Raw genomic sequence first — 15,613 nt, 5'->3', positions numbered from 1 at the left:
ACGAGGAAATAAATGAGAAAGGAGAGTACAATTTGCTGGTTAAAGACTTGCAATTTTACTATCATGAAATGTTTTTCAGATATTTCAGGATGTTACCTGACACTTTTGAGACCTTGCTGGGGTATATTACCCAGATGATAAGAAAGAAAGAGACGAAAATGCGAGAACTAATAAGTGTAGATCAAAGACTTTTAGTCACTCTGCGATATATGGCAACTAGGAATGATCATACAACTATCCCTGCCAATTATAGAACGAGCTCAACGACTGTTGGCCGAATTATCTACGGAGCATGAAACGCACTTTGGGACAAACTAAAGGAAATGGGGTTCATGAAAAACACCTTGCACTGAAAGTGACTGGAAAAAGTATCCAAATATTTTGAAGATCGATAGAACTTTCCTAATATGCTGCGAGAATTTGATGGAAAGCATGTGCAGATGTTTGCTCATGCTGGACAGGCATCAAGTTTTTTTAATTACAAAAAGACTCAGCATTGTTTTGTTGGAAGTTAGTGATAAATGCACACTGCTTGATATTGGTGATAGTAGGCGGCAAAGTGATGGCAGTATGGCAGGGTGTATGCTAACAGCAATCTTGGCTATGCTATTGAAAACAAGCTTCTCAACATGCCCACAGATGGCAAGATTACCCATTCAACGAAATTACTACCCCACATATTTGTAGGGGATGATGCATTTGGCCTAAAACGTTACATGATGAAGCCCTATCCTTTTTCAAACCTGTCTGAGAGGAAACTAATTTTCAATTACAGGCTAAGCAGAGCCAGACGTGTCATCGAAAATGCTTTTGGTATACGTGCCAAACGGTTTCGTGTGTTTCATAGGCTATAGTTGCCAAAGTTGATAATGTGATTGCCATAACTAAAGCTGTTGCGGCATTGCATAGCTTCCTTATGAGCAAAAATGAAGATGATAATCCAAATCTATACCACCCACCATCATTTGCTGATCAAGATGGGCAAATGGATAATGAGTTTAACCTGGTGAGTGGCGACAAGATGCAAATTGTATGAATGGATAGGGTGACATTAGAGATGTTGGTGCATCAAATAACTATGGTACAGAAGCTAAGTGGGTTCGTAAACAATTTGCTGATTATTTTAATAATAAAGGAGCAGTTGACTTGCAGTTGCAAATAGTAAGGTGTTCAAAAAAAAAAATTTAAAGCTATTTATATTCAATATGAGCATTAGTGATGTGATGGGTTTTCATACTAAAGGGGTTTTTCACTTAAGTAGTTAGTAATATACATGTTTAAACTGTAATTCACCCTTACGCAGAAACGTCGAGAAGTTTTCCTGTCCACTTTAGAATGTTTAACATGTAAGGCCCGGTTCAAACGTCGCATTTTATATGCGCCGAATCGAATCTGAGTTTTAGTCGACTAAAATAGTTTTATGTGTAGTTTGATTCAGACGTCTAATTTAATAGTCGCACTTATTATAATTATGCTTCCACTTTTTCATAGTTTATTCATTTTCTTGTCCTAATTTCCTAAAATGGCGGACAGAAAAATGTTGAGTTTATGCATTTCAAATATGATTAGTGTTAATAGGAGAAGGCAAATATTGATGCATGTTACAGCAAATAAACTATTAGAAACGAGATGGCGGCTTCTGCAAATTTCCCATGTTTTCCTACTGTTAATTGGTCAAAAAAATGCCTTCATACGTAGCCCTCCTTATCGATCTTATCGAAAACAAGATAGAAATTCCGGCTGGTGAAAGAAAGTTTGGAGTATTTATTCTGATCTTCGATTAAAAAACATTTCGTGTGTCTCCAGGAACCTTTCTTTTTATTTTAAGTCGTATTCGACCTATAATTCAAAAGCAAACTGTCACAGAGGAACCTATTTCTCCGGAGGAAAGACTTGGTATATGCCTTTACATATTGGGACGAGGAAATTACTTTTACACCATCGCTGAAATGGCAGGAAGAGGAGTATCAACGGTGAGCACCATTATGCAGAAGTTATGTCAACTTCTCGTTGAATACTTATGGAATGAAACAATTTCAAAAAACATGCCGAAATGTCAGACTGATTTAGAGAAAAAAATCGTGGACATGGAAGAATTATGGCAATTTCCATGTAGCTGGGCTGTTTTGAATGGTTGTCATATTCCTATGAAATGTCCCACCCCCGGTGGTCTTCAAGCGTTCAACGAATATCATAACTACAAGAATTTTTATTCAATTGTTTTAATGGCCTTGGTCGATGCTAACTACCAATTTGTGTGGGGTAGCTGCGGTTTTCCTGGGAATTCCCATGATGCCATCATCTCCCAGTCTACAAACTTGTGGAATTCAATTCAAGAAGGCATGTTACCAAGCATGCACAAACATGTTGACAAATTAGAAATACTACCATTAATATTGGCTGACTCAGCCTTTCCACTTCGTAACTGGTTAATGAAACCATACTCAAATGCTGTACTAAGTCACATACAAAAATTCTTTAACTACAGACTAAGTAGAGCACGAATGGTAACAGAATATGCTTTTGGGCAACTGGGGCGATGGCGAGTACTCTTAAGGAAAAATGAAGGCAACATGGACCATGTTCGCATTTCGGTTTTTGCATGCATGGTTCTTCACAGTATTTGTATCATGCGAGGAGATACAATTTCTAAAAAGCTTAACCTGACATTTAACCATGACAACAATAAAAGAAGAGACAGAGAAGAAGTACGAAAACTGTTGCAAATGAGAAAATGTCAAAAAACCACAGATGTTTCAAAAGAAGCGAAGAAAATTAGAAATGCACTATCTGATAAATTGTGGACAGAAAAGGAGACTGGAAAAGTTTGTTGACTTAATACTGAAGCAGCATGTTTCATGAGTGGAAGACTTTCACAAATTGGTGAACTTTATTAACATATTAGAGTGTTTTGTATGCTTGTATGCTATATATTATTTGATGTTAGTTAATGAGATGACACAATTGGTATCCTATTGGATATCAATAAACATGAAGACAACTTGATGTGTAGTGGTGATTTGAGCTATTGCATCTTTTGACAACCTATACATTTTGTTTTGAAACCATTTTATGTATTATCCAAGACTAATGCATTTATGACAATAAAAGATACAATGCTTTTATAAACTTGTTTAACTATTAATGATTTTTAAATACCAATACCATACAAACTGCAATTGACAAATAAAAAACGAAAATGTCTTTGACACTAGAATTGAAATGGCATTGATATCATCATCATCTTGTGGCCTCCGCCGAGATTGAACTCACCACACCTTTCCAGTATTCTCTATATTTCATAGCTGCTAACAGATTTTCCTTAGGAATTGTTGTGTCTCGTCTTACTCTATCTGGAAAGGTTAACTTACGTGATCTATTCTCAGATGATGGGTGTCTCCAAAGTACAAATGACACTAGTTCATCAGTTGCTCGTGCACAATGGCCTGCGAACTGAACACGTCTCTTACAAACTAGGTTTGATACTCTTGGTAGGTCTCCATATATTTTTTCTAAAGTTGGGTGGTTTTGCCAAGAGATATTGAGGACTCTTCTTAAGAGACGTGTATAACATCCATCTAAACGCTGCTGTTGTTTGGTTGAAAGAGTGCAGGTCTCAGAACCGTACAATAAGATGAGCTCAACAAGATCTCAAAAATTTGGATTTTAAATATCCGATCAAGGTTGGATTTCCAGATCTTATCTAATTTGTTGCAGGCAGTCCATGACATATCTTTTCTGATGTTTAAGCCTTTCTCTGAGTTCTTCATGTGTGATCCTAGATACTTGTAGTCTTCAACACATTTCAGAATATTTTCTGACAGTGTTTTGATCTTCTGATGTTAACTGGCATAAATTCAGTCTTGGTTTCATTGAGATGAAGACCTGCACAGTTGGCTGCTGACTCAAGAGAAGAAAGCAGGGCTTGGGCACCTTGGAGATTGTCAGACAACAATGCAATATCATCAGCAAAATCTGCATCAGTGATGTAGAGTGCAGGGTAGCGTGAGCTTTTTCTAGGCTGATACATCAGGCCCTTTTCATTGATAGAATCTACTGACACACGCATGATGTACTACCAGAGAGAGGATTTGATTTGCTTGACTGCTGATGTTGACAATTATCAGCAGCACATGTGTTCAACAGCTGAATCAGTTTCAATTCGTGTTCCAGTGATTTGTGCATCTCCTCTCGCAAGAAGTTAAACATTTCTTTTGATGAATCTTTGCGTATGGTTTCTTTAATGAGTCCTACTACTTCCACCACAGCATCCTCAAGCTTCTGCTTTGTAGTGCATCTTTTTGTTTTTTTGAAAGGAACAAAAAGCCTACCATCATTTTTTTCTTCCAAAGATCTTAACCTTTCATCATCATCGTAAGCTTCAGAATTAGACGGACATGGCGATGCTCCAAAAGTATCTGGCTCTATGGCCAGATCTGGATTACAAGAATCTCTGATCTTTACTACAGGATACAATGCTTTAAACCAGTCCCCAAGGCCATGACTCTCTTGAAAACGTTTGATTCTAGATGCATTTTTAATTTTAAGCGCAGAATGTTTACAGTCAGTAACACATTTCTTGAATTTTGTACGTAACTATTTTACACTGAACTTTAACTCGCTACCTCTTGCTAAAGCTCTCTTTTTCAGTTCTGATAAAATTTCCCCATAAATCTCACTATTTCGTTGGCACTTGGTATTGGGAATATAAGTTTTCTTTTGTAATAATCACTGTTCACAACTATGTCAACTAAATCATTTACATCATCAGGGTTCCAAGTCGACTTACGGCCAGATCTCTTTTTTTCTCTTTTTATCAATTTCTTTCAAATCCCTATCGTCATCTGACTGATCAAGTATATCATGCTCAAACTCATCATATTCCACACAAGAAACAAAGTTAAATTAAATTTAACATGATTTACTCATTTTTTTTAATTAGTCAAAATTTCAAACTATCAACCATGCAAAGGACAGATAATAACTAAAAATGCTGTATAATGAAAAAACCAAATTGTAACAAATGTAATGACAAACAAGAAGTTGCACTGTAAACAAGAAATCACTCTCATATGTCTTGGCTTGTAGAAATTATGACTGTTAATTTAGTAATATCAATACCTAGCATGATGTGCATTTGTATGCAATAGTTGTATACATAAAATACCTTAGTAAATGTATACATAAAATACCTTAGTAAAATAAACCTGTGTGTTTCAAAAGAGTAAAGGACTACTTCCGTGAACTATTCTAGACATTTCTAACACTATTTAAAACAGAATTTTAAAAAAATTTACAATGACAACCATGTATAATAGAAATAATTACACTATTTATTAAGCTCAATGATATTATAAAATACCATAGCATATTTACATATTTACATAATTTCTTAAAAGCACGATGGATATCAGACATTTTAAATGAACGACGAGTTTTTTTATCGTAAACATGTTTCAGCATGCTTATGCCATCTTCAGTACATCGAGTGAAGGTGATTATGATATTTACATGATATATATATATATGTGTATGTGACTATCGTTAAGTGTATTAAATTACAAAATTAGTGTTGGATATTATATTACAGGTTAAATATTGTATTAATGTGGTATATTTGTTTGTTGAGGTCTGGTTTGAGTTTTTGAATGTATAGCGCTTCTTTCAGTTTAAGAGAAAAAGGTGAGTTGGCGGTGTCTAAAATGCGAAAACATGAATGGTTGTAAGTCCTGTTTTCACAAGAAAACTTACACTGGGTAATTTTAAGTCTGTTTACTTGATCACATTTACTGCGGTAATACGTAACTAGGAAGCAGATCTTGGCCACTTAGAGCCTGTCTCAACTCTTCTCTAAAAACTGCTCAGCACTCTTTTTTTTTACTTTTTACTACTTTGTCCTTTAAACTGTCTTTGAGTATTTCAACAAAACAGTTATATAATATATGGAAAGAACGATGGAGATTTTTAGTAGACAGAAATTTTGGGAAAATGTTGCAAACATTTTCTGAGAACTTCTTAATATCAGAATTGCCACTCCAGTTACAACATGCAGCTGTTTTCTTTCAATTTATATATATTACAAATTTTGCTAATATTTTAAAAAGAACACTTTACAGCTTGATGAAAATTTCGTTTATTTACTTTAATGCTAACTTGGGAAATTCGGGAAAATCTTTAACGGAAAAATAACACCCCTACTTGAGGCTTGCACCGTACGAAATTACGCCTTAGATATTATGCCTGATAACAGAACCATATTCCATCACAAAACCCATGCTCCATACCTGGAAAATCGATTTTAAATAATTTCAAGATATACGTCCTGTCTACTGTAGCTAAGTATTTTTGGCATTAGAGTTTTTTTCTTCTTTAATATATAGAGATTGACACAATACACTCATCCATACAAACTTTTTGACAGAAAGAAAAAGCCAGTGGGAAAAAGGAAAATGAAGATGCTCTTTTGATGCATCCTTCTTTGCCTGACATCGCCAAAGTATTTCCAATAACAGAAAACGATTTAAAGCGAAATTTTTCTGAAAATAATAAAAAGCATCAAATGCTCATTCAAGCAATAACAAGAAAGGACGTGAGAAGCTTAAGTACCTTATTTGAAAGATTATGTAAGTACATTTTCATAAATTCCTAAGGCTGTAATTTGAATTATGAAGACGATTAGTATAGGTAATAGTATAGTTTTGAGTGTACTTACAGTTATACATGCTAACGACTACGTTTACACTACTTGCGTTTATACTGCACCTGAGCAGAATTGTTTCAAAACGTCACTTTTCTTGAGCGATATGACCACACTTTCGAAACGTGGTCGAACGAAAACGGAGCGCTACGCACTGTCGTTTAAACAGGAAATTGTTAGTATTTCACTACACTTTAGATACCAGTTCTCTTTAATTCGTAATACATTGTGTCGCATAATTGAAAATTGTGATCATTTTATGTTTTGGAAAGCTTTTAATGACTGATTCCGTTGTAATTATTAAAAATCAATGTTTTTTAAGACTTATGTCAAGAGATATAAACTTAAATAATGTAACAGAGACTTTTTCGTGGTGACAAACTTAAAAATGGATTTCAAAATAGCAAATACGATGGTGAATGGTGATAATAACAATGTAATAGTTGTTAAAAGAACTGTTTTAACCAGAACACTAACCCAACAATTCAAAGGAACCGTTATCCTTTGCCGACAAAAGGATTACGTGTTTAATCTGTCTCTGTTTTAAGTGTCATCTCTAAAAATAGGGAAACAGGGATGACATTGACCTTTTGTAACATTATAAATATAGCATGATTTGGAGGTTCTCATTTAGCAGACGTTGACACCTGACGAGTTGTCTGCCAAAATGCATAGTGTCTCTTTCTAGCTGTAAATAACGGTTCCTTTGAATTGTTTGGTTAGTGCTCTGGTTAAAACAGTTCTTTTAATAACTATTACATTGTTATTATCACCATTCACCATGGTATTTGCTATTTTGAAATCCATCTTTAAGATATAAACTTCGATTAATATGCAAACAAGAAACGGCACCATCTTTTACAAACAACTAACGAATTTTAGCGGCAAAGAACGATTATGTGTAAACGCCCGCCAAACTGTAGCGGAATTTAAACGTTTCAGTTTGAACGCAGTCAAATTTTGTCGTCACTTTTTCGATCCAGTGTAGTGTAAATGTTGTCTAATCGTGCTCGCGCCCATGCTTTATTTTTAACGAGTTTTGTAAGTATTAGCAAGTCATCTACAACGCCCAAGCTCAACTTCCAAGATATGATGACAAATTATTATGCTTGTAGAGTTGAAGTTCCAGAGTTTTGTTTGCATAATTTTAAATTTGTTGCAGCGTTATGTTATGTGACCTAAGCAAAACATATGCTGGCAGCAAAAAATTGGTTTTTAACTAAAATGAAAGACGATGCGATTTGCCAACTTTCTATTTTTGACTGTCAGATGTTGCTCTATTTAAGTGGACATTGTAAAGAATAAAAGGTTGTGCAGTAAACAACGTCCAATAATGTTAAACTAATCAGCGCTTTTAATGACATTTTTGTGTTATTCGCCAATCAGAATGCGTTAATAGACTAGATAAAGTGAGTAATTTTCAACTCTTTAAGATTTTGAAACAATTTGGTATCAATAATCAGGGTTTTGAGTTTAAAGGAAACCTTGATAGATTTGATACATCATGACATACACATAATAGCCCAGTAGCCCAAAAGGTATATCAGACACAAATCACCCATAAGAGAACTCTTCTTATGTTGAAAGTGTTGTGGTCGATATACAATCTCACAATGCTTTTATCAGTTTGATAAGTCTTCTGCTCCTCAAGTTATTATTTCATCTGTTAAGTTTCATTTTTAACAACAAACAATGTTCAGTGAAGATGAACAGCCTTTAAAATTTGTCAATACATCACAGAATGACGATCTCCGAAAATATGCATAAATTTACAAAATTTGTTACCCAATTCCGACGTTTATACAAAGCGCTTCTTTGTCTCCAAATTACTTTTAAATTAAAAGAAAATCGTTATTATATTTGCTAAAGTCGAAATTTTCCCAAATGGTTATATTTATTTGTAGAACACGACAAGTTCCTAATTCCTATCAGTTACAATGTAATGAACGTTCTGTACTTGACAGGAGGTAATAATTGACACGCGAAAAGATAGCGTATTTTTAGCTTAAATATTTTGCGATCTAGGAAAAATCAAAAAACTCTCCATTCCAAAGTTGAAAAAAATACTAACTTTATCATATGCAAACGTTATTTTTTCAAAAAAATCAATAACGAATTGCAACAACTTCGTTAAACAAAGTGCTTTGTTTTGTTTATGGTCTATTGTCTATTGTCTATGTTTATGGTCTATTGTTTATGGTTTATGGTTTATTGGTTTATAGTCTATTGACGCATTGTGATTGGCTAATAACACAAAAATGTCAACAATAGTGCTGATTGGTTTAACATTATTAGACCTTAATTGTGCAGTATCTTTTTTCTAAAGAATAACATTAGGGAGCCATCTCTTAATTGAAATGATTAAACTTAAATCAGGCCTTTGGGAAAACAGTTCCAACACGTGAATTACAAGTTTTTTGTCTCGATGAAATCTTCACTGGCGATAAGTTTGCCCTTTTTGGAAAACCAGCAGCAGCATTTCCTTTATATTGTTTTTGGAAATTTTCGCGATATAAAAGTAGTGCCTGGCTTTATGAGCAAACTGTAAAGCCTTGCGCACACTAATTCATAGTGTAAGGTTTGATTCCAAAGAATTTTCTTTATTGAAAGAACATATGGTTGCGCTTTCTAATTTGAAGAAGAATAAGGATATTGTAATTTTCAAACCAGACAAAGGCTCTGGTGTAGTGATTTTAGATAGGGAGGACTATAATAGCAAAATGTTAAACATTTTAAACGACAAGAAAAAATTTTGCACGCTTGGAAACTTGCCAGATTGTGACAAAACCTCTTCAATAGAAAGAAGATTACAAACACTTCTCTTAGAGTTAAGAAAGTCAAATCAAATCAGTGAGAATTTTTGTAATTTAGTTCGGCCAACCGATGCAGAAAGACCGATTATGAATGGATTACCCAGAATCCACAAAGAGGGCGCTCCACTCCGACCAATTCTTGCCATGATTAACTCAGCTCATCATGAGTTGGCTAAACAACTGTCAGTTGTACTTTCACCTGTTTTAAAGAAGTTCTCACTCCACGCTTTAAAAGACTCATTTACTTTCAATAATCAACTCAAACAACTAGATATTTCTGCTCATCCTAATATGACAATGTGCTCTTTTGATGTAACCAGTCTTTTTACAATTGTGCCCTTAGAAGAAACCATCGAAAACTGTGTTGATAATCTTTTTGCACTCGAACATTGCTGTTTCACACATGTCCGAGGAGGCTTTTAGAGAATTGATGTAGGCGGCTACTAGAAGAGTTTAGTTTAGTTTTAATGATATTACGTGCAAAAAAATTGATGGGGAGGCTATGGGTTCTCCTCTTGGACCAGTTTGCTAATATTTTCGTAGGCTATTATGAGTGTAAGATGTTTGCCCCTTTTGAGCCTCCAGACGTGCTGTGGTACAAACGTTACGTTGACAACACCTTTTTCCTTTTTCGTAACGACGAAAATCGCCAATTATTTTTACATAAACTCTGTTCTTATCACCCTTCTTTAAATTATACGTCTGAACATGAATCAAATTGTCAGTTAGCGTTTTTGGATGTTCTTGTCCATAAACGAAATGCTCAATTCCTTACAAGCATTCATCGCAAGGCAACTTTTACGGGTTTGTACACACGCTTCACACAGAAAAAAGATTTGTTTAGTAAAGTCTTTAAGCGAACACTTAGACTGTCATAAGAGGAGTTCATTTAGGGTGATCTCAACTCATTGAAAAATATATTTCACTCAAATGGATATACGGAAAAAATTTGTGATAAACTTTTCTCATCCAAAAAAAATGAGCAGAACAGGCTTTTTGGATCAGCCAAGTGCACTGTATTTATCAAACTTCCATGGATGGGTAAGGCTTCTGATGATATTGAATAGGAAACTAAGAATATTACGGAAAATTTGTTTTTTGCGAGCAATGTTATCTTTATATTTTCGAAAAGAACAATTCTATCACCCCCCCCCCAAAAAATAAAATCTCTACCGGCACAAATTTTAAGCAATGTAATTTATGAATATAAATGTGAGTGTGATGCTCGCTGTGTAGGCAGAACGTCTCAAAGGTTGGGTGATAGGATCGAACAGCATGTACCAACTTCAATCAGAAACGGAGCGGTCCCCCCAAGACAACAACCACCACGTGATTGTAATAAAAATAATTCAGTTTCATGTGACTTCCATTGTGCTGATTCTTATCCAGACGACAATTTTAGAATCATTAAGAAATGCCGTTTATTCTTTCAGTTATGCGTCATGGAGGCTGTTTTAATTAAGTTAACCCATTCCGTCCTCTGCCGACAAAAGGATTATGTTTTTAATAATCCTTGTTTTGAGTGTCATCTCCCCTTTTGGAGATGAAGTACACTCTTTCTTGGCATTATAAATATCGGTAGATTGTAAATTTTCATTTGAAAATAGTTCTAAAGATAGTAAATACCATAGTGAATGGTTAAAGTAATATAATAACTTGTCAGTTCTGAAAAGAACTGTTTTAAGTAAAGAGCACTAACCTAATAGTTCTATTTTCATTTAGGATACGTTTGAGTAGTCTGCCGAATTTCAATCAATCCATCCATTCGAGTTATTATTTTTCTTTTGCCATTATATCAAGACATACTCTGAATTTTTGTCACTTTGTAAACAACGTACGCCTCTGCTGTACGCTTTAATTTGACGTCTTTCATCGTGTTTCGCATCTTGCAAAACACACACACAGTTGCAATTAAATTCTAAAGTCTAATATAAATTATAACTTGCTCTTTATTACATGGTCATTTCTACTTGAATAATAATACATATCACATGTTTTATTTTTTATGAAATAACATGACTAAATGCCCTACACGCAGTAAAATGAAAACAAGAAAACTTTGCAAGAATAGAGGAGAAAAAGCAGACATACTGTCTACATTATAGACTAAAAAAGATGCTTGTGATCGTGTTCTTTTTAATAAACCATCTACATCAAATTAAGAAGTACGTCATATAAAATTGTTAAATCGTTGTTTAAAAAGCACAAATACTTGATATCTGCAGATATTTCATATCAATAATATTAATGCCATATAGTCCACCTCAAACGAAAAATCAGAGTTAGCGATAAGCAAATTCCGTTTCATAGCATCATAGAAATCATATAGAAATCCACGAATTTCCAAGTTTTTAAAAAAATTCTTTCGTTTCAATAAATAGTAAACGTTTTAGGAATTTTGTCCGGTCTGCAATTAAATATGCACAAAATGAAATACAAGTGTAAGATCAGTCGTTTGCAGTCGAATCGCAGTAGTCAGAAAATAAGTTTTTTTACTTTTAAAAATACTAAGTTCATGAAGAAACGTTGTAGTCATCCCAAAATTATAATAATTTTGAATATTATTTGAGCTGTGCTCATAAAGCCATCGTATATTGTCGCATTGTTTTTGCCAAGAATGTCAATAGTTTTTAAGAATATCAATTTTTCCTTCTAAAATATTCTGGGACATAATTTTCTCAATTTTATAAAGTCCACGATACAAAATTTTTATTTCATACGAAATTAAATTATTAGATGTTGTTTATATAGTATAAGACTAGGAGTTACTATCGCAACGTATTTGCTGCCTCTGGCATCGAGAAGGCGAAAAATGCCATTTGCAAATTACTATTGGGTGTTTTCCAACATTTATCATCTGTTATAAACGACACAATGCCAAATGGACAAAAGCACAGTAATTTTAAAACATACGATTGATATGATAAGCAACAAACTGCAATATTTTGTATATTTGTCACTTAATATAGATAACATAATTGTATCACCTTTTCTTTTCAAATTCTCATATAACTTAGTCAATTTATAGAAGAACATGCAAGAAGTAACACTGTATGTATGCATAATATGCAAATGCTGAATTGGGAATAATTGGACAAGCAGTTTTCCAAATTTCATTTTACAAAATTTGCATGCTAAAGGCAAGCGGTAGCAAAGCAATTGTTTCATTTAAATCATTTATCTTTACATGTGTATGTTGCAGTTGACAAGGAAGTTAGAACTTAACCAATAACCAATCCAATTAAATCATATTAACTGGAGCTTAAAGGATGTTTTCTACATTTTGTTCAATTTGTTGCCAACCAGCACAAGATCAACACATCCATTAACACCAACAATTATATGATGTCATATATGTATCTCTCCGTCTCCCAGTGTTTGTGTGTAAGTATGTTATTTGATTTCATCTGGATTCATGTTACTCAGTTGTTTTCAGCAAGAAATCACTTTTATACACATGCAAACATGAATGGTACATTTCATTTTGCGGTCATTATTCATGACAGCATTAACATTCTATTTACCTACATTAACATACAGTGATTATGGGCATGGAATTGATTAGTTGTATATACTGGTTGTATAGGACTGATTACACATTACGTTAAGCAAAGGGGAATGGGACCTAGTGGAGTCCATGTCTTTTGCAAACTGTAATGTTTGTTCCTTAAAATATTAAAATGCAATGCTATATAAGTGCATGTCACGCGCTCGGAAATCCGACGGCAAGCTGGAGCGAGCAAAAGTATATCCGCTTCCGGTGCTCTACTTGCGACGATTATAGAGACGTCCTCGCAAATTTAACATTAAATTCATTGCTATTTTGAACGAAAACCGTTTTTATTAGATAAATACTATATCGTTATTTGTCGTCCAAACGCTTTGTCAAGAGTAAAATCGTCCTTCACGGATAAATCGAACAAAATTTTCTTCTACAAATGAACTGAGCAACAAGTGATGATTTAACGAGTTTAACATGTCAAAGCAAAACTTCCCTGTTAGTTCATTAGTTGAGTTATCCTGGTAAAATTTATAATTCTTCTAAGAGTCTTGTGGACGTTGTGGTCCAGTAGCTATAAAGCCAAAATATTTATAGTTGTATAATTATGATATGTATGTCAGTCTATTCCAAAGTCATATTGATATCAAATTGATATACACTCTTCCATAACAGGCTCTACTACAACTATCAGTTCGGTACTTTTTCTAGGTCATCACATTACACATACATACATATACTACATGAAACCATTCTTGGCTCTGGGAATGTAAAGTCACTATCGAGAGCTTTTATTTATTTATTATCTACTCGTAATAACACATTAAATGTACACTTGCCCACCATGCGGTCAATAAAATAACGTTAAAAGTTCCAATGATAATATGAAAGCACATTGCGTTTTTTACCGAGTGAATCACCTTGATATAAATCAGCAACCGTTGATAAAGTCATATTATTGCTATTATTATAAAATGTACTTTAGTCCACCATGTGGGATATGGTCAATAAAATATTCGTACCATTAAAACAGCCGATAATAACACGAACCGAGTAAATCGCGTTGACGCAAATCGGTAGCCGTTAAAAAACATACTACTGCTAATATTAGGTATGCTTCGCAAAATTTCTTCTGCTCGTTGCAAATGTTTATCAACATAAAAAAACATGCGTGCGAAACTTAACATTTTTATTATCCACTCCCTACATTAAAAAATCTTCTAAATTGTGACGTCATGCCTGGGAAAAATCTTTAAAAGACAAACGCCAAATCAAGATTTCACCAATGTATAGGTCGAGTAAAAGGAGTTCATCGAGTGAATTCGCTGTCGAGAATAGTGTGCTGCCTCTCTGTCTCTCGTCAGCTATAAAGAATTATCGTACTATTACCAAACATTACATTTTTATGTTTTAGGTTCAAGCAAGTACGAAAAGTGCAAAATGCTTCTAATATGTGGTAAATTGACCAATGTGCGCAAGTTCGCGGATACTCATCTAATAGAATTTGCTATGCATCGCGACCTCGAGTGCTTTAAGTTTCTCCTCAATCTTTTTGAAGATTTAAAAAAAACATTCAAAGTGTTGCAGCGATCAAATAAATTGGACAATAATGAATACGATTCCTTACTTGTATACCCATTCCGCATTGGTCAAGAAAGGCAAAATTTATTACATGCAATGAGATTTGCAACAGATCCTTTAAAAATATTGGTTTTACTCAGCAAATGCTCGGTCTTTAATAATTTAATAAATGCAAAGGATGATAAAAAGAGAACACCACTTATGAAAAACATATATAGCTATTGCTGCAACATAGATATTCCCATGAAAATGGTCGAATGTGGAGCCTACATAGATTCAATCGACTGTAATAACACTTCTCCGTTATATCAAGCTGTCACTACAGGAAACATTCAGCTCGTGCAGAAAATGACCAGTGTTGGTAAGTAAGCAAGATCATTACCGTTGCTAGTAATAGGCTGGCCTTCTCTTTTCAAATATTAAAAGTTGACGTCGTGATTGGCACGAATTAAAACATTGTAAAAGAGTGTATGGAAACAAATATAAAGTACAAAAAAGTTTTTTCACATGCTACCATATGTTACCAGGAAAAATTTTTAGCACTAGGAAATTTTTCCTCCGCAAAGCAGTTCAGATATGACAAAATTATTAGTTAAAATTGGGAATGCATATTTACACTGCATTTACAGATTATTTCAATGCATTTTAGTAACTTTATTTATCTATTTGCATCTCAACAAGTGCTTTGAACTCCGAAAAACATGCCACCACCGAAAAAAAAACTTCATTGCAATACAACTCCTAATTTTCACTAACGCGCTCAGGGGCATAACTGTTGGGGTGTGTGACCCCAATTGCTAAAACAGTGTTTTTGCAGGGCATATTGCCGTCAAGTGGCAGGGCAGTGTTCAGGAAGTAGAAAAATTACCATACCATTGAAAACAACTAAATGATTACTAAGTGGAAATAACAAACCTTCATTTTTGACAATTTTGTCTTAATTCTACAGTGCAATGTGTCTGTGAGATGTGTAAGATGAAGTAATTATAAACACAGATACACATTTCGCTGGATACAATGATG

At 34.1% G+C, this 15,613-nt stretch overlaps 2 protein-coding genes across 4 annotated transcripts in view; both read left to right on the top strand.

Moving 5' to 3' along the window:
• The window catches only part of LOC124456754 (transient receptor potential cation channel subfamily A member 1-like), an 82,049-nt gene that overhangs the window by 5,131 nt on the left and 61,305 nt on the right, over window positions 1-15,613 (top strand). For 2 of the 3 annotated variants that reach the window (XM_047007101.1, XM_047007100.1), the window contains exons 2-3: window positions 6,422-6,623; window positions 14,424-14,951. In XM_047007101.1, coding sequence (XP_046863057.1) covers window positions 6,422-6,623; window positions 14,424-14,951 — 730 coding nt within the window. Of the gene's footprint in view, window positions 1-6,421; window positions 6,628-14,423; window positions 14,952-15,613 lie in introns of those variants that run through there. The other variant, XM_047007102.1, reaches the window with a different exon arrangement.
• On the top strand, window positions 1,874-3,129 carry LOC124456756 (protein ALP1-like). Its single transcript, XM_047007103.1, has one exon. The coding sequence runs from the start codon at window positions 1,950-1,952 to the stop codon at window positions 2,832-2,834; it is 885 nt and encodes a 294-aa protein (XP_046863059.1). The 5' UTR covers window positions 1,874-1,949; the 3' UTR covers window positions 2,835-3,129.

This window comes from Xenia sp. Carnegie-2017, unplaced genomic scaffold (assembly GCF_021976095.1).
Source record: "Xenia sp. Carnegie-2017 unplaced genomic scaffold, XeniaSp_v1 HiC_scaffold_6, whole genome shotgun sequence".
Classification (NCBI taxonomy): Eukaryota; Metazoa; Cnidaria; class Anthozoa; order Malacalcyonacea; family Xeniidae; genus Xenia; species Xenia sp. Carnegie-2017.
Note: the sequence above shows the minus strand (reverse complement) of the source record. Positions and strands in the feature narration are given on the sequence as shown.

Excerpts from the sequence above, each read along its gene's own strand:
- LOC124456756 (XM_047007103.1), top strand. The coding sequence starts at position 1,950 with ATGGCAGGAAGAGGAGTATCAACGGTGAGCACCATTATGCAGAAGTTA.